This window comes from Chironomus tepperi, unplaced genomic scaffold (assembly GCF_022539635.2).
Source record: "Chironomus tepperi strain 1889 unplaced genomic scaffold, CSIRO-AGI_Ctep_v1 contig_286, whole genome shotgun sequence".
Taxonomy (NCBI): domain Eukaryota; kingdom Metazoa; phylum Arthropoda; class Insecta; order Diptera; family Chironomidae; genus Chironomus; species Chironomus tepperi.
Window position 1 is genome coordinate 163212 of NW_027226408.1, and position 17644 is coordinate 180855.

Sequence of the window (17644 nt, forward strand, 5' to 3'; positions counted from 1 at the left end):
CGAATTCATCCCATCTGCTGTAGATGCACAAACATTTGGATTGTAAGGTTGAGGTGCATAAAACATTGGAACAGCACCCATTGGACCTTGTTGATTTGTATAAGCTGTTGGAGCAGGATAGTAAACATATTGAGGATGGCAGTATTGAGGCATCTGCTGTTGTACAACTACTTGTGGAGCTTCGGAGCTTCGGAGTTCGTCAGGTCCATATTTCATTACATTATAAAAGGAATAAACGTCAATTGCTAAGCTACACAACCATGCAAATATTAAAACAAAAACTAAAGACACTTTTAAAGGCAAAGCAACAAGCAACATTACAAGCAACAATGCGAACAAGGATAATTCTATGTATTGTAACCAGATGAATGGAAGCAAAAGATTCGGCTTTTTCTAGAAAATAATAAAAAAAATTACAAAATTATTCGTTCTAATCAAGTCACTTCAGCGTATTATTGTCCTAGCCATCAGTAACTGATTAGTTCCCAACCATGTCTGGTTGCTGGTATCTCGAGTTCAGGCGAACGACCGAACTAGTGGTCGATTATGGAGTCTTATTAAGCTGTGGTTAAAGTTCTTACCTTTGCTACGCCTATTAAAAATATAATGCATATGAAGATATATATGAACGAAATAAATGAGTTCACAAGTTTATATCCTGTAGGATCAAATAATTTTTTTAGAGGCTTTTCCAGTAATCTAGTCAAGTCAACTAGACTAGTGTGATTCGCGATACTAACCTTTTGAATTTTGCATTTCTGCAAATTCTTCAAAAACCCCACCATTTCTTCTATATCCATATCCTCTATCACTGCTCCAAGTTCCAAAAAATTGTATAATTGAGAGAATTAGAGTAAGTCCAACGTATATACAACTACCAACTTTTAAATCACAACAATAACAAAATTTTTTATTAACCATTTTGTTTAAAAATTAGAATTTTAAGTAACAGAGTCTAAACTGGTCGAAGTTATCCACTAAACTACAACAAAGTACGGAATATTGATGCATACGCGAGATATGATGGTGAAATTCTGAAGATATTCTTTTTGTTTCGTTTGCAAAAAAACATAAAGCCTTTGACACTATGAAGTCTATTTTTAATTGTCACGCATATTCTAGTCATTAGCTATTATTTTGCACACAAAGCGAGGAACCAAATATTCGCACAAAAACAAATTTTCATGTTTTATGCTTGAAAATTTTGACTTCAACAATCTTTATTGGAACGATTTATCTGATCTGTTGCTTTAATTGATGATTGAGTGTATGCTAAGTTACTTCTCTTCAGTTCCTTTGTGGCAGAAGCGGTAATTTAGAATTTTAACTTCATTCTCTTGTTTTGATCAATTTTAATGAAAATCATAAACAAAAACTGAACCTGTCCTGTGTATTTCACCTCAAAATATTCACCACACTCAATTTTTGAATCTGAAAAATCCGTTAAATTATAAATTGTGAAATAACAGAAGAGCAAATGCATAAATTTAAGCATATTACTTTATTTTTGTACTGTAAAATTATACCGTGGCTCAAGCAAAAATTGGACACCACTATATCACTAGTTAACATGTCCTGAATATAGAAATAAGCATTATATGAGATAGCTTCAATTTTGGCTAGATTTTTAGGGAACTGTGAAATGACTTATCGGCTGCACATTATTCTTTGTTTTGTTCGGGTTCTTTTTCAATATTATTTGTTGAATTATCAGTAACAACATTATTGCTTGATGGCATCAAATTCGTTCCATCTGCTGTAGGTGCACAAACATTTGGATCGTAAGGTTGAGGTGCATAAAACATTGGAACAGCACCCATTGGAACTTGTTGATTTGTAGAAGCTGTTGGAGCAGGAATATAAACATATTGAGGCTGACCGTTTTGAGGCATCTGCTCTTGTACAATTGCTTGTGAAGTATAAACATGTTCAGCAGGTTCATTTTTCATTGCAACATAATAGGAATGAACGTCATATGCAAAGCAACACATTATTATAAATATTACTAATAAAAAGAAAGACACTTTAAAAGGCAAAGCAACAACCATCATTACAAGCAACAATGATCCCAAAGATAATTCTATTATTTGAAACACGATGAATGGAAACAAAAGACTCGGCTTTTTCTAAAAAATAATAAAAAAAATTACAAAATTATTCGTTCTGATCAAGTAATTTCAGCGCATTTTTGTCTCAGCGATCAGTAAGTAAGATCCAGGTCACTTCCAGACCTACACATTAAGATCCAGTAGGATCCAGATCAGTTTCAGATCTAAAAAACAAGATCCAGTAGGATTCAATTCACTTCTAGACCCACAAAACAAGATTCAGAAATTTCCAAGTCATACTAGAAATTTAAGAACTTCATCATTTACCGGATTTCCATTATTCAAACTACATAACGGACAAAAAATTTTAAACTTTGTTCAGTAAAAACTGTAAAAACACTGTAAAAACATCGAAAAACATTGGAAAACATTGTAAAACAATGAAAACATGTTTTGATGTTTTTGTTGTTTATAAAATTAAAAATTGTAAATATCTATTCAGATGGATGGAGTTGGATGCAATTGGATGCGCATCTGGATACGCATCTAGAACAATAGAAACTGCAGGAATGCGCATCTGGGCGAACCCTAGAACCAAGTGTCTTACTAAGCTGCCTTTTTAAAAAAAAAAAATGCGCCACTAATTTCAACTTGAGAATTCTTCCTTACCATATTTACTCCAATAAAAAATAAAATGCATAAGATGATGTTTGCGATGGAATCAAAAAAGCTTATAATTTTATATTCTGTAGGATCAAAATTATTTTTTAGATTCTTTTTCGGTATTTTAGCCAAGTCAAATCGATACTCACCAGCTGAATTTCGTAATTCTGCAAATTTTCTTAATTCGTCACTAAAATCGCTACTATATCCTCCATATCCACTATATCCTCCATATCCACTATATCCTCCATAACCACTATATCCACTACTCTCAAAACTGCCAATGACAAGGAGTTGAAAAACTGAGTAAAGTAGAGTAAGTCCAACGTATACACAACTACCAACTTTTAAATCACAACAAAAACAAAATTTTTTATTAACCATTTTCTTAGAAATTAGAATTTTTTAAAAAAAAGAGTCTAAACTAGTCGAAGTTATCCACAAAACTACACCCAACGGACTAAAGGAGTACGTATGCGCGCGAGATGTGATGGTGAAATTCTGAGGATATCCTTTTCGTTTGCACACTATGAAAACCATTTTCTATACAAATATAAGTATATTATTGATGTAGACTGCGTGTTAAACATCTTAGAATGGAATTCGCGGCTGTTGAGGATATACAAAAACAGCGATTTTTGGACATTGTTGGTTTTATCAAGGACATAAGCATTTTATAGAGATCATCGATCGCAGTGCCGTTGCTATAACCAAACCCAACATTATATTCTATTCTATTCTTCCTACCTCAACAATCTTTATTGGAACGATTTATCTGATCTGTTGCTTTAATTGATGATCGATAGTATGCTAAGTTACTTCTCTTCAGTTCCTTCTGCGGCAATGAGCGTTAATTTAGATATTTAACTTCATTCTCTTGTTTTGATCAGTTTTAATGAAAATTATAAACAAAAACTGAACGTGTCCCTTGCATTTCACCTCAAAAAATTCACCACACTCAATTTTTGAATCTGAAAAATCCGTTAAATTATAAATTGTGAAATAACAGAAGAGCAAATGCATAAATTTAAGCATATTACTTTATTTTTGTACTGTAAAAGTATACCGTGGCTCAAGCAAAAATTGGACACCACTATATCACTAGTTAACATATTCTGACTATAGAAATTAACATTATATAAGAAAGCTTCAATTTTGACTAGATTTTCAGGAACTGTGCCAATAATGCGCATTATTCTTTGTTTTGTTCAGGTACTTTTTCATTAATATTTGTTGAATTATCAGTAACAACATTGTTGCTTGATGGCATCGAATTCGTCCCATCTGCTGTAGATGCACAAACATTTGGATTGTAAGGTTGAGGTGCATAAAACATTGGAACAGCACCCATTGGACCTTGTTGATTTGTAGAAGCTGTTGGAGCAGGATAGTAAACATATTGAGGCTGACCGTATTGAGGCATCTGTTGTCGTACAACTACTTGTGGAGCATATACAGGTTCGGCAGGTTCATTTTTCATTGTAACATAATAGGAATAAACGTCATATACTAAGCAACACATTAGCACATATATTACTAATAAAAAGAAAGACACTTTAGGCAATGTAAAAAACATCATTACAAGCAAAAATAATCCCAAGATTAATTCTATCGTTTGTAGCACGATGAATGGAAGCAAAAGACATGGACTTTTCTAGAAAATAATAAAAAAAAAATTACAAAATTATTAGTTCTAATCAAGTCACTTCAGCGCATTTTTGTCTCAGCGATCAGTAATTGATCAGTTCCCGACTGAAAAAAACGAGAACAACACAAGATCCAGTAAGATCCAGGTTACTTCTAGACCCGCAAAACAAGATTCAGTAGGATCCAGATCAGCTCCAGATCTAAAAAACAGAAACTTCATCATTTAACGGATTTTCATAATTCAAACCAAATAACGGTCAAAAAAAATCAAACTTTGTTCAGTAAACACTGTCAAAACATCGAAAAACATTGGAAAACACTGTAAAACAATGAAATGTTATGTATGTGACATATTTATGTGTTGATTTGAAACTTTTAAATGCCCGGCGTAGCAATAACTTTATGGAACTGATCTTTTAAAATCAGAGTTGTCAGATAGGTGCCTGTGGGTACTGCCCACAGGCCTATGCCTATGCCTAGGCAAACCTAGCCTATATTTGAGTAGGTACGTGATTTTTTCACATTTTTACAAAAAATACTAGGTTTGCCTAGACATAGCCATGCCTATTAAAGGCAGTACCTAGGCAAAGGCAAAAACTATTGCCTTTGGCTAGGCAGTGCCTTTGTCTAGATATGGGCATTGGCTATTTAAGCCTACAAGAAGGCAAATTTGTTCTGTAATAGATTTTTAGGTGACAACTCTGTTTAAAACCATTCCGAGCTATCTACGGTGTCTAGTTTCGAAGTTTTCAACGTCAGCCGACCGATCGACCGAGCCAGGTGTCTTATAAAGCTGCCTTTTTTTAAAAAAAACTCAAAAATGCGCTAGAAATGTCACTAATTTTAACATGAACATTCTTCCTTACCATATTTACTCCAACGAAAAATAAAATGCATAAGAAGATGTATGCGATTGAATCAAAAAAGCTCATAATTTTATATTCTGTAGGATCAAAATTATTTTTTAGATGCTTATTCGGTATTCTAGCCATGTCAACTAGATTAGCATGATTCGCTATACTCACGAGGTGAATTTCGTAATTCTTCAAATTCTCTTAATTCGTAACTAAAATCGCTACTATATCCTCCATATCCACTATATTCATATGGTTCATAATCATTCCTTTTAAAACTGCCAATGTTAAGAAGTTGAAAAATTGAGGAAAGTAGAGTAAGTCCAACGTATATACAACTACCAATTTTTAAATCACAACAACAACAAAATTTTTTATTAACCATTTTGTTTAAAAATTAGAATTTTAAGTAACAGAGTCTAAACTGGTCGAAGTTATCCACTAAACTACATCAAAGTAAGGAATATTGATGCATGCGCGAGATATGATGGTGAAATTCTGAAGATATTCTTTTCGTTTCGTTTGAAAAAAAGAAAAAAATATTCAGTCTTTGACACTATAAAATCTATTTTTATTTTTCACGCATAGTCTAGTCATTAGGAATTACTTTGCACACAAAACGAGGAACCAAATATTCGCACAAAAACAAATTTTCATGTTTTATGCTTGAAAATTTTGACTTCAACAATCTTTATTGGAACGATTTATCTGATCTGTTGCTTTAATTGATGATCGATAGTATGCTAAGTTACTTCTCTTCAGTTCCTTTATGACAGAAGCGGCTATTTAGATATTTAACTTCATTCTCTTGTTTTGATCAATTTTAATGAAAATCATAAACAAAAACTGAACATGTCCCTTGCATTTCACCTCAAAAAATTCACCACACTTAATTTTTGAATCTGAAAAATCCGTTAAAATTTAAATTGTGAAATTATGAGATTTTTAATGTTCTTTGAATGCTGAATCTCATTGAAAATGCTAAAAATATGTTTATCATGCAGAAACGACTATTTTTTGTCCATATGGACGTTTTGCTTTCCTTAACTCTACACGCTGCATGATCAAGGGTATATCAATACAACATACCTAGCCACACAAATCACACAAACCGAGTTAGTGTGACTAGAATAGCGACAAATCACCCGAATCTAACTAGACTATCTCTGGGATCGAACCCGGGCCTTTGGAGTTGATTGTTCGACTTCATAAGCAACTTGACCAATGCTGCTTCCATTAAGGAAGAACTTCATTGACCTTTATTATCAATTACTCTGTAAAAAGTACTAGGCTAATCTAAACTAGTCTAATTAAATATAATTTAGGGCATAATACTTTATTGATGTTTTTAGTAGCTGAACAAAGCATTCACTAAGCAACACTTCAAATGACGGACGATAATCCGCATTAAAGTTGGCTTTTTTCAGGGTTTTTTCCATTGTTATTTGCTGAATTATCAATGACATCATTGGTGCTTGGCGGCATCAAATTCGTCTCATTTGTCCACGTAGAAGCATTAGGATGAGCAGGATAAAAAGCAGTAGGAGGCTGACAATTTTGAGGCATCTGTTGGGGCTGTACAATTACTTTTGGAGCATCAGCATGTCCTTCAGATTCATTTTTCATAGCAATATAATAGGAAAAAATGCAAGCTGTCAGGTAGTTGCCCAAAAAAAGTATTACAATTCCAGAGAAAATGTCAAACACGAATAACACAAAAATTGATGTGAGGAAAAAGGTAACCACTTCTAAATTGATGAATGGAATCAAAAGTTTCGGCTTTTTCTATGAAATAAAATAGTTAAAATGTCATCAGTTCTAACAGGTTGGTGACATGAGTTATCTGCCTTATTCGGCAAATAATTTGAATACTTACAGAATACACTCCATTGAAAAATAAAAGGCATGTGATGATGGATGCAATAGATAATCCAAGTAACACACATTTGATGACTGCAGAATAAAAATTATTATTTTTTTTAAATTTATTTCTATTTCACAAAAAAACGGAAAAATTTGAAAGAAAACGGGGTCATTGTCCAGATAATTGAGTGGCGGGCAACCTGTATGCCACCATGAACCGTTTGTCATATGTGGTTTCAGTCTAGGCTTACCACCAAGTAGTGCTATACCCAACACTGGATTAAAATGTCTAACAAAGCGATCCTAACGACCCTACCGACCCAATTTCAATCCCAGGAATAGAAAATGGATTTAAATGTCTTTTTAATGTTCTAGTCACGTCAACTGTGCACGGGTCTGCAGAGTATAACGCACAATACAGGTATACACCGTCCTTCAGCCTCTCCTACCCAAGTACCTCCTTCCACCTATCCGTGATGCATTCCTGAATATGCCCAGAGTAGCAAAACAGGCATCTGTGACAGGCAAAAACCAATCAATTTCATGATCATTTGTATGGTTTTGTAAGAAAAACTTTACAAAGAATCAAGAAATTGTATGGTTTTTGCCTGTCACAGATGTCTGTTTTGGCAGCTCTGGCTATGCCAAACCGCTAAGGCGGTGCGGTACTAATGAAGCAGATTAAGTTTGAGTGTGAGACCTGACGAGCCCACGCTCGTTAATCAAACAGTAGCCATGAAACGGATAGAGAAGAACCAATGGACGGATTTAGACATTCCCTACACGCAACAATGGGCCCTCGTGCTCCCCAGCCAAGGAAGTTAGTAAGTCACGTCAACTCGGTTTGTTGGATTTACTATACTTACAGCTTAATTGTACTTCTTTTTCTAAATCGTAAATCACTTTAAACAAAAGATTAAATGAGCCAACTAGAACAATTCCGACGTATATGCAGCTACCAACTTTTAAATCAATACAACCACAATAATATTTAACAGTTGCTATATGCATCCTTTAATAAATTGAAATTTGCTGATTATTTTTAGAAAAGATCTAAACTTGCCGAATTTATTCACTAAACTAAAGATGACTATAATAGTACACCGTATAGAGAAATTGATGGTGAAATATAAATGCAAGAATAAAAAATTACAAAAGTCCTCGTGTTTTTGATCGAGGGACTTAAGCGCATTTTTGTCCCAGGATCCAGGTCACTTCCAGATCTACAAAACAAGATCCAGTAGGATCCAGGCCACTTCCAGACAGATAAAACGAGATCCAGTAGGATTCAGGCCACTTCCCGATCCACAAAACAAGATCCAGTAGGATCCAGGTCACTTCCAGACCCAAACAACAAGATCCAGTAAATTCCAAGTCATCTTACTTGATTTTTAAGAATTTCGTCATTTAACGGATTTTTATAATTCAAACCAAATAACGGTTACGAAAAAATTCAAACATTGTTCGTTAAACACTATAAAAACTTGGTAAAAACATTACAGAACATTGAAAAACACTGTAAAACAATGAATAAACGTGTTGTTGTTTCTGAAAATGAAAAATTGTTAATTATAGTATTTATGCTATAATTTGAAACTTTTAAATGCATTTGCCCGCAATAAAACAACAGCACGGAGCTAATAAAACAAACCTGAGCTCTCTACGATATCTAATTGCTTAGATAAGCACCGTGCCCGAACGAACGAACAAAGTGAAAACAAGTTTCAAAAAATGCGCTAAAAATTTAAATCTTTATTGAACTCAAGTTCATTAATCAAGTTAATTTGCTTTATTGTTTCACACTTTGGCATTAAAATCAGTTTTTAAGTATCTTCCCGAACAGACAAGGAGCATACTTATGAATATACTCACAAAATTGAGAATCATTAGCTCTACTGATTGAGTATCCTCATAAGTACGCTCATTTAAGTGAGTATACTCATTGTCTGTTAGGTATCATTCTTTAAGTCAGAGTTGCAATCTGTGACAGGTCAACTGAAACAATCGACAGATGAAGACCTGTGACAGGTGTTGTCTGTGACAGGTGTGGTCTGTAACAAGTGTGGTCTGTGACAACTGTGGCCTGTGACAGGTGTGGCTTGTGACAGGTCGAGTCTGTGACAGGAGTGGTCTGTGACAGGTGTGGCTTTTGACAGGTCGAGTCTGTGACAGGAGTGGTCTGTGACAGGTGTGGTCTGTCACAGGTGTGGTCTGTAACAAGTGTGGTCTGTGACAACTGTGGCCTGTGACAGGTGTGGCTTGTGACAGGTCGAGTCTGTGACAGGAGTGGTCTGTGACAGGTGTGGTCTGTCACAGGTGTGGTCTGTCACAGGTGTGGTCTGTAACAAGTGTGGTCTGTGACAACTGTGGCCTGTGACAGGTGTGGCTTGTGACAGGTCGAGTCTGTGACAGGAGTGGCCTGTGACAGAAGTGGCCTGTGACAGGAGTGGCCTGTGACAAGTGTGGCTTGTGACAGGTCGAGTCTGTGACAAGCCAAAGAAATCTATCTGTCAACAGATAACTACCTGTAACAGGTCATCTTTTGCCAGAACCTATCACCTCTTCTGCACCATCGCAACTCTGCTTTAAGTAACGCTACAAATGATGGATATACGACATTAGTGCTGACTTTTTTCAGGCAATTTTTCACAATCATTCGTTGAATTATCAGTAAAGTCACTGTAGCTTGGTGGCATTGAATTCGGTCCATATGATGTAGTTCCATTAATATTAGGATTGTAAGGTTGTGGTGGATATAAGTTTGGAAAATATGGAGTTGATGTTTGTTGATTAGAAGGAGCTGTTGGAACAGGATAGTAAGCATTTTGGGGCTGATAGTTTTGTGGCATCTCTTGCTGTACATATACTTGTGGAGCAAATGCAGGCGATCCTTGTACATATGTAGGTGATCCTTGTGCATAATTAGGCGATCCTTGTTCAAATGCATATGGAGGTACACGTGGTGGATATTTCATAGTAACATAATAGGAATAAACACAAATTGTCAGATAGCCGCGTAGGAAAAATACTATAATTCCAAAGATGAGATTATTGAGGAACAACATAATTGACTCCAAAACTAAATAAATTGACTGATATATGAGGAATGGCGTCAAAAGGATCTTCATGCTCTGTTAAATGAAATATTGAAAATTTATTGGAGTTGTGTGGATATGATTGTGCTTGATATTAGATACTTACAGAAGAAACGCCTCTGAAAAATAAAAGACATGTCACGATGGATACTGCACTACAAAACATGCCAAAATAGTTCGCCCCTGTGGAATAAAAATTTATTGTATAATTAATTTTTTTTCATGAATGTAAATTTAAAACTATTTTTAAATTTTTTCCATGAGTGTAAAATTAAAACTGTTTTTAAATTTTTTCCACGAGTGCAAATTTAAAACTATTTTTAATTTTTTTTCATGAGTGTAAATTTAAAACTATTTTTAAATTTTTTCCTTGAGTGCAGATTTAAAAAACTTTCTTTAAATTTTTTTCATGAGTGTAAATTTGAAACTATTTTTAAATTTTTTCCATGAGTGTAACTAAATTACAAAATATCATACTTACATTTATAACCCATTAATTTATTAAGTCCCATAAGTTCATCGAAATCAAAAGGTCCATCTCCAGAATTTACATTGATAATTCTTAGAAACAATTCAAGTGCTGAGAAAAATAAAATAAATGCAACGTATATCCGACTACCAGTCTTTAAACTACAACAACAACAAAACTGTTTAAATATTGGTTCCTTCATTGTTCTAAAATTTTTACAACAAAAATTGTCAAAACTGTTCGAATTTGATCACTAAACTAAAATTCGCTACTAAGTGAACCTGACCTATACTAAACTGATGGTGAAATACGAAAGCATGCTTTTCGTTTTTTTGTTCAAGGTCGCCTGAAAAAAATACAAACTTGAATGAACTCTATCAGTTCTATATTAATATTCCACGCATAGCATACAAGTTATCAACTTCCACACAACTCTAGTGACCAGCTATTGTCACAAAAGGCGATACCTGTGACAGGCAGACAGATATGACCTGTCGACAGGTGAAGACCTGTGACAAGTGACACATCGCGTCTGTAACAGGTCGCGTCTATGACAGGTCGCGTCTGAGACAGGTCGCGTCTGTGACAGGCAGAAAAATTTCGCCTGTCGACAGGCCATCACCTGTGACAGACGTGACCTGCGATAGATCAGACCTGTGACAGGCCAAATCTGTCAGCCTGTCAACAGGTAACGACCTGTGACAAATGGACTGTTTCTGTTGACCTGTCACAGATTGCAACTCCGATTGAAGCCACACACGACATAAGATTCATGGAATTTCCAAAAAAAATTGGCGGCACATAGAGGTCCGAAAATTACCGGTAATCGGAATTTGATGGTAATGGATATTTACCTGGAACGGTCGGTATGGTTATCCGTAATTCGGATCCCTAGGCACACTAGAGTCTTCAAATTGAAAAGACACTTTCCTTGTTCCACCCGGAAGTCAATTTTTTTGCACACTGATTGCAAAAACTAAATGTTATACACAATCATTTTCGAATATATTCGGATATTTTACGCGGAATTAAAAAAAATTCAAAAAATTCCCGTTTTGATTTTTGAAACTTACTTCCTTACTTCACCGGTTGTGCTGATCAATTTTGGTATGTAAACGGAATGTATGACGCTGGTAAATTCAAACCTTGTACCCGTGTACATGATCCATAGTCGCTCTCGCATGTCGTCTGAAGCTGACCCTATCGCTGTCTTCAGCATGTCAATTTCCAATATCAATGTAATACTGTCTTTATCAGCAATTTTCTTCTATGAGCACATCGGAATATAATGAAGCTATTAAATAAATCAAGATTTATATTGACGTATTTTGCATCATACTTTGAACTGTAGACTGTAAAAAGGTCTATTGCTATTTTTGGAAGCATCGTCAGACATGAATTAATTATTTTGCTAAATTGATGATGCAAATTTTTGGGTCAAATTGATTGAAAATATAGATGTACGTCATTTAATGGATATCAAGGGAGTTAAACTGACAAAAAGTTGGAAGAAACTGAGCAAAAATTGACAAAAAGTGAGCAAATGTTTACTAAATTGAGCAATACCAGACTTGATTGAGCAATTTTTAGCAGAAACTGAGCAAATACTGACTAAAATTGAGCAAACTTTGAGAAAAACTAAGCAAGTTTTGTCAAATATTGAGCAAATTTTAACGAAAAATGAGTAGAGACAGATAAATTTCGCATCTATTTTTTGTAAATTTCGCATTTATTTTTTTTTTAAAATTAAAAATATCGCTGAAATTTCGCATCAATCAAAAACATGAATTTTATTAAATATTTTGGCAGAAAAAATATATTTAAAGAAATTACAAATCATTATAGCATAACATTGTTGTAATTTCAATGTTATTTTCTGTGAGATTCGCACATAAAAGTTTTAGATATTTTGAATCTCAAAAAACTGTTACTGAAATTCATACCGGAAATTTTTTTTTGAAAAATTTTCATGAGATAAAATTAAATTTTCGTAACAGAAATCACGAAAATTATGCCCTGAAGTTACATATTCCATTAAATTACTTTGAAATTTAATATTCATTAAAAATTTCCGCTAAAATTTCAAAAAATTTCGGATTTTCACTTTTATTTTAAAATTTTGTAAATTTCGCACCTATCGCCAAAAAATGCGAATTTTCGCAACAATTCGCGAAAATTTCGTAAATACGAAATTTATCTGTCTCTAAAAATGAGCAAAAATTGACAAAATGTGAGCAACTTTTGATAAAAACTGACTTAAATTGAGCAAATTCTGACAGAATTTGAGCAATTTTCGACCAAACTGAGCAATTTTCGACTAAAACTGAGCAATTTTAAGCAAAAACTGAGCCAAAGCTGACTTAAATTGAGAAAATTTTGACAAAAACTGGCTAAATCTGAGTAAATTTTGCTAAACCTGAACAAATATGTTTCATCTGTCTATCAATACTGTACCAAATTTCCTGAAAGTAAAAATCTTGCAAGAAGTATTAAAAACGACATTTTACATTGATATAGAACTAATGTTCTCATTATTGATATTTTATTATTAATATTGTAAAACTAGGGTGGTCAGAGGATTTTCACAAAATATCGGGACACTTTTGAAAAAAATCGGGACACTTCGGGACTTCGGGACACACGTTTGGGACTATTGGGGTTCTTTTGGACTATTTTGAGTCTTAATATTCAAAGAACTAGTTAAATTAGGTTCGAAAATTGCAAAAAAGTGCAGAAAATATTTGAAATTCCGAAAAAATTATTTTCAGTCCTGGGCTTGAACCCGGACCTTCAAAAAAATGTTCAAAATTTGTCAAAAAAAAATCTAGAAAAATCGAGACATTTTGAGGCTTTGTCGGGACATAGTAGCAAGGCAAAAAAGCACAGCAGCGTCCCGGCAAAAATACAGCAGATTTCCGCTCTATAATAAAAAACGTATAAAAAATAGAGCTTAAAGTGCTTAAAAAGTAAAGCAGTGTGGTCCAAACTGTGTTCTGCGGCACACATGGGTGATGTAGAATGAGAAATGGATTAAATATCAAGATACAGTAAAATTTAAGTCACAATTGTCAATTTGTGGAATAATTTTAAGAATATCAAAAAATCTTAACCTTATAACGGCTTTTTAAAATTTAAATTTTCTGAAGGTTATTTTAAATTTATTTTTTGTTTTGAGGAATTGTTTGGTTAATAAATAAAACTTGTGACCAACTAGGATCCGATCCCATTCCATGAGATTACTCCTGAGTTGGCTTTTTGGTGTTCATAATGGCAATGCTGGGAAATAAAGCAAGGCTTCAAATTTTAATTTTTTTCAACATCATTCGTTGAATTGTCATGAACAGCTACGTTTGTAGAAGTTGTTGGAAGAACAGGGTAGTAACCATATTGAGGCTGACCATATTGAGGCATCTGTCGTTGTACAAGTTCATGTCCATAAGCATGTCCTTCAGACTTATTTTTCATATCAAGATAATAGGAATAAACGCAAAGAAGCAGGTAGCCGCTTATCATAAATTTAAGAATTGCAAATATCCAAAATATAATACTCATGTATAATAAGAACAAAAATATGATTATTGTCAAGGGTAAATCAATAGCTTGATATATGATGTATGGCAACAAAAGTTTCGGATCTTTCTGCGAAATAAAATTCAAAAATTAGACTCTGGCAATCGTTTAGTGTGCTTTATATACTTACAGCAGCCATGCCTCTGAAAAATATAAAGCATGTGACGATGGACACGATGGATGCCAGAAACTGCAAAATTATCACCGCTGTAAAATAGAAATAAATTTTTTAAAATTGTGTCCAAAAGTCCTTAACTTCCGGGATTCGAACTTAGGTCAAGTAGTCAGATTTTTGGTACTTTTCCCACAAAAACTGTACAAATGCTTGATAATTTGTGTGGTTTTTCTTCCAAATCCATACAAATTATCAAGAAATTGTATGGTTTTTGCTTGTCACATGTGCCTGTTTCGCAACTCTGCTGATACTTACATTTTGATAATAGTAAAACCATAGCAACTGTTTGAAATGGGTCATAACTTGAGGAACCATATCCACCATATCCACCGTATCTCCTATATCCACCATATCCACTATATTCATCATTTGACATAATAGCGGCAAATCCAAACATAAAAAACTGTATAATTGAGCCAATTAAATTATAAACCACGTGTACACAACTTCCAACTTGTAAGGTACAGCACAAGCAGTAATAATTTAAAATTGGATTCCTCATTTTTGTTAAAAATCAGAATATTCTTAGATAATTGTCTGAACAGATTGAACGTTTTCACTATACTGGTGGGATCTACACGAGAATAAGCATTTCCATAAGGAGTGATGGTGAAATTTGGGAATTATTTTTGTACTATCTAATACAAAAATCAAGGTCATACGAATCTTAATTGTTATGTTCTACGCATAGCAAACGGGTCGTTCACTTACTTCGGAAGTAATACATTATATTCAACAATTCTTTATGTTTTGTAAACAAAAACTACACGTTTATTGATTGTTCTACAGTGTTTTTTAGTGTTTTTACAATGTTCATATTCACACAAAATTTTTTACAATGTTTTTACTATGGTTTCAATGTTTTTACAATTTTTTACATCGTTTTTATAATGTTTTTCAATTTTTTTACAATGTTTTTCAATGTTTACTATGTTTTTCAATATTTCTACTATTTTTTACACTGTTTTTCAATGTTCTTTCACATTTTTACATCGTTTTTATAATGTTTTTCAATTTTTTACAATTTTTTTTCAATTTTTTTTTACAATGTTTTTCAATGTTTACTATGTTTTTCAATATTTCTACTATTTTTTTTTTCAATATTTTACAATGTTTTTACAATGTTTAGTATGTCTTTCAATATTTTTACAATATTTCTACAATGTTTTTCAATGGTTTTCCTATGTTTTTACTATTATTTTCAATGTCTTTCAATGTTTTTACAATGTTTTACAGTATTTCCCTAACCAAATTTCAATTTGTCATAACAGTTAAAAGGTTTGAATAATAAAAAAAAAATTAAAAAAAATCTCGACCTTGAAAGTAGTCGACCTTGAACCTTATTGGATCTAATTTTGCAACCAATAACTGATCGTTGGGACAAAAATGCGCTTTGAGTCCCTCGATCATCAACACGAGGATTTTTGTAATTTTTGTAATTTTTTTTTTCTATTTTTCAATATTATTTGTTGACAATCGTTACAGTTTCATTTGGATAGACCGGAGTTTGAACTTGTTGATTTATAGGAACTGTTTTAGGAACGGGATAGTAAACATATTGACCGTATTGAGGCTGAGGCATTGGATGTTGTACAATTATTTGTGGGACATTAGATTGTCTTTGCAATTCATTTTGCAAACTGATATAATAGGAATAAAAGCAAACAGTAAAGTAACAGCCAAATATAAATATTAGAATTCCATACAAAGGTAGCATGAAATGATATTCGTAGCCGAATAAAAGCACGACTGATGTCACGCAAAACTCAATCGCATTAAATATAATGAATGGAGATAAACGTTGAAGCTTTTTCTATAAAATAATAAAAGTATTATAAGAAATAAAATATAATAGTGAAGCAATAATCTAATTAATTTTGGACTTTGATAACCTTTGTATAGGTCACTGATTTCAACTTGAGCATTCTTCCTTAATTTGGAATATTTTAATTATTATAGTACTTACATTTGATACGCCATTGAAATATATAAGGCATAAGATGATGGATATGATGCAAAGAAGAGAATTCAATGTTTTATATCCTGCAAGATTAAAATTATTTTTTAGATGCTTTTTTGGTATTCTAGTCAAGTCAACTCGATTAGACTCACCTTCTGTATTTCGTATACGTTCAATTGCTTCTAAACCAAATTCGTCCTTTCTATATCCATATCCATATCCTCCATATCCCCCATATCCACTATATCCACTATATCCATCATATCGATCACTCTTTAAAGTGACAAAGCTTCCAAGTAATTGAAAAACTGAGCCAATTAGAGTAAGTCCAACGTATACACAACTACCAACTTTTAAACTACAACAACAACAAAATTGTGTCAAAAGTGGTTCCTTCATTCTTTTAAAATTTTAAATTTTTTTAATTTAAAAAAATAATTTACTAAAAATATTTATTACTTTATTCACTACTGGACTGATTACACGCAACTGATGGTGAAATAAAAAATCACATTTTTTTTTAATTCAAGGTCGCCCGAAAAAAATACACTCTTAAGTGAATTCTATTAATTATTTTCGAACTTAATCGAATATTTTACGCGGAATTCAAAAAAATTCAAAAAAAAAAAAATTCATTTTGATTGGTTTATTTTTTTTGAATCTTTGGAATGAATTGAGCAACTTTTGACAAAAACTGAGCAACTTTTGATAAAAACTGAGCAAATTTAGATAAAAACTTAGCAAAATTTAACTAAAATTATTCAAAATTAAGTTAAATTTTAAAATAAATTAAACTAATTTTGATAAAAACTGAGCAAATTTAAAAAAACTGAGCAAATATTGACAAAAACTGAGCAACTTGTAATAAAAACTGAGCAACTACTGACAAAAGTTGAGCAATTTTTGATAAAAACTGAGCAAATATTAACCAAAATTGAGCAATTTTTGACATGAATTGAGCAAATTTTGATAAAAACTGAGCAAATTCCTGAAAGAAAGTAAAGATCTTGTAAGAAATCCTGAAATAACTTCAACTCGAAAGGATAAAATACATTCATTCTCACTTGATAATTTTTATTAGCTACAATAACACAAATTTTATTTTTAAAATGTTTAAAACAGAGCCGTTGTCTGTAAAATATTAACTAAAATCTATATATTTTAACGGCTTTTTAAAATTCAAACTTTCTGTTGATCTTAAATTTTTGGTTAAAACTTCCAGATCCACAAAACAACATCCAGTAGGATTCCAGACCAACAAAACAAGATCCAGTTTGATCAGTTAATTCTAAGCAATTTT

At 32.9% G+C, this 17644-nt stretch overlaps 4 protein-coding genes and 2 long non-coding RNA genes across 6 annotated transcripts; all 6 read right to left on the reverse strand.

The window, feature by feature from the left end:
* Positions 1–581: 581 nt before the first annotated feature.
* Positions 582–3095, reverse strand: LOC139092058 (uncharacterized). Its single transcript, XM_070642344.1, has 4 exons — positions 2861–3095; positions 2718–2794; positions 741–2126; positions 582–658 (listed from the first exon to the last, which is right to left on the reverse strand). Exons 1-3 carry the CDS (start codon positions 3093–3095, stop codon positions 1662–1664), a joined length of 777 nt encoding a protein of 258 aa, XP_070498445.1. The 3' UTR covers positions 582–658; positions 741–1661.
* A 675-nt stretch (positions 3096–3770) lies between these two features.
* LOC139092049 (uncharacterized) lies at positions 3771–5654 on the reverse strand. Its single transcript, XM_070642336.1, has 3 exons — positions 5384–5654; positions 5225–5301; positions 3771–4365 (listed from the first exon to the last, which is right to left on the reverse strand). The coding sequence occupies exons 1-3, from the start codon at positions 5595–5597 to the stop codon at positions 3904–3906; spliced, it is 753 nt and encodes a 250-aa protein (XP_070498437.1). The 5' UTR covers positions 5598–5654; the 3' UTR covers positions 3771–3903.
* Positions 5655–6542: 888 nt separating this feature from the next.
* LOC139092066 (uncharacterized) lies at positions 6543–8100 on the reverse strand. The gene is made up of 3 exons (XR_011544566.1): positions 7942–8100; positions 7089–7165; positions 6543–6997 (listed from the first exon to the last, which is right to left on the reverse strand). It is a non-coding gene; the product is annotated as an uncharacterized lncRNA (long non-coding RNA).
* Positions 8101–8824: 724 nt separating this feature from the next.
* LOC139092054 (uncharacterized) lies at positions 8825–10930 on the reverse strand. Its single transcript, XM_070642340.1, has 3 exons — positions 10652–10930; positions 10277–10353; positions 8825–10206 (listed from the first exon to the last, which is right to left on the reverse strand). The coding sequence occupies exons 1-3, from the start codon at positions 10839–10841 to the stop codon at positions 9694–9696; spliced, it is 780 nt and encodes a 259-aa protein (XP_070498441.1). The 5' UTR covers positions 10842–10930; the 3' UTR covers positions 8825–9693.
* A 2694-nt stretch (positions 10931–13624) lies between these two features.
* LOC139092065 (uncharacterized) lies at positions 13625–14908 on the reverse strand. Its single transcript, XR_011544565.1, has 3 exons — positions 14640–14908; positions 14340–14416; positions 13625–14278 (listed from the first exon to the last, which is right to left on the reverse strand). It is a non-coding gene; the product is annotated as an uncharacterized lncRNA (long non-coding RNA).
* Positions 14909–15832: 924 nt separating this feature from the next.
* Positions 15833–16798, reverse strand: LOC139092064 (uncharacterized). Its single transcript, XM_070642350.1, has 3 exons — positions 16497–16798; positions 16351–16427; positions 15833–16197 (listed from the first exon to the last, which is right to left on the reverse strand). Exons 1-3 carry the CDS (start codon positions 16741–16743, stop codon positions 15847–15849), a joined length of 675 nt encoding a protein of 224 aa, XP_070498451.1. The 5' UTR covers positions 16744–16798; the 3' UTR covers positions 15833–15846.
* Between the last annotated feature and the right edge of the window lie 846 nt (positions 16799–17644).

Excerpts from the sequence above, each read along its gene's own strand:
- LOC139092058 (XM_070642344.1), bottom strand. The coding sequence starts at position 3,095 with ATGGTTAATAAAAAATTTTGTTTTTGTTGTGATTTAAAAGTTGGTAGT. Across the intron at positions 2,795-2,860 it reads AGAATTACGAAATTCAGCTG|AATATAAAATTATAAGCTTT; the intron begins GTGAGTATCGAT and ends TTGATCCTACAG. Across the intron at positions 2,127-2,717 it reads TTTTTATTGGAGTAAATATG|AAAAAGCCGAGTCTTTTGTT; the intron begins GTAAGGAAGAAT and ends ATTATTTTTTAG.
- LOC139092049 (XM_070642336.1), bottom strand. The coding sequence starts at position 5,597 with ATGGTTAATAAAAAATTTTGTTGTTGTTGTGATTTAAAAATTGGTAGT. Across the intron at positions 5,302-5,383 it reads AGAATTACGAAATTCACCTC|AATATAAAATTATGAGCTTT; the intron begins GTGAGTATAGCG and ends TTGATCCTACAG. Across the intron at positions 4,366-5,224 it reads TTTTCGTTGGAGTAAATATG|AAAAGTCCATGTCTTTTGCT; the intron begins GTAAGGAAGAAT and ends ATTATTTTCTAG.
- LOC139092054 (XM_070642340.1), bottom strand. The coding sequence starts at position 10,841 with ATGAAGGAACCAATATTTAAACAGTTTTGTTGTTGTTGTAGTTTAAAG. Across the intron at positions 10,354-10,651 it reads TAAATTAATGGGTTATAAAT|GGGCGAACTATTTTGGCATG; the intron begins GTAAGTATGATA and ends TTTATTCCACAG. Across the intron at positions 10,207-10,276 it reads TTTTCAGAGGCGTTTCTTCT|AGCATGAAGATCCTTTTGAC; the intron begins GTAAGTATCTAA and ends TTCATTTAACAG.
- LOC139092064 (XM_070642350.1), bottom strand. The coding sequence starts at position 16,743 with ATGAAGGAACCACTTTTGACACAATTTTGTTGTTGTTGTAGTTTAAAA. Across the intron at positions 16,428-16,496 it reads ACGTATACGAAATACAGAAG|GATATAAAACATTGAATTCT; the intron begins GTGAGTCTAATC and ends TTAATCTTGCAG. Across the intron at positions 16,198-16,350 it reads ATTTCAATGGCGTATCAAAT|AAAAAGCTTCAACGTTTATC; the intron begins GTAAGTACTATA and ends ATTATTTTATAG.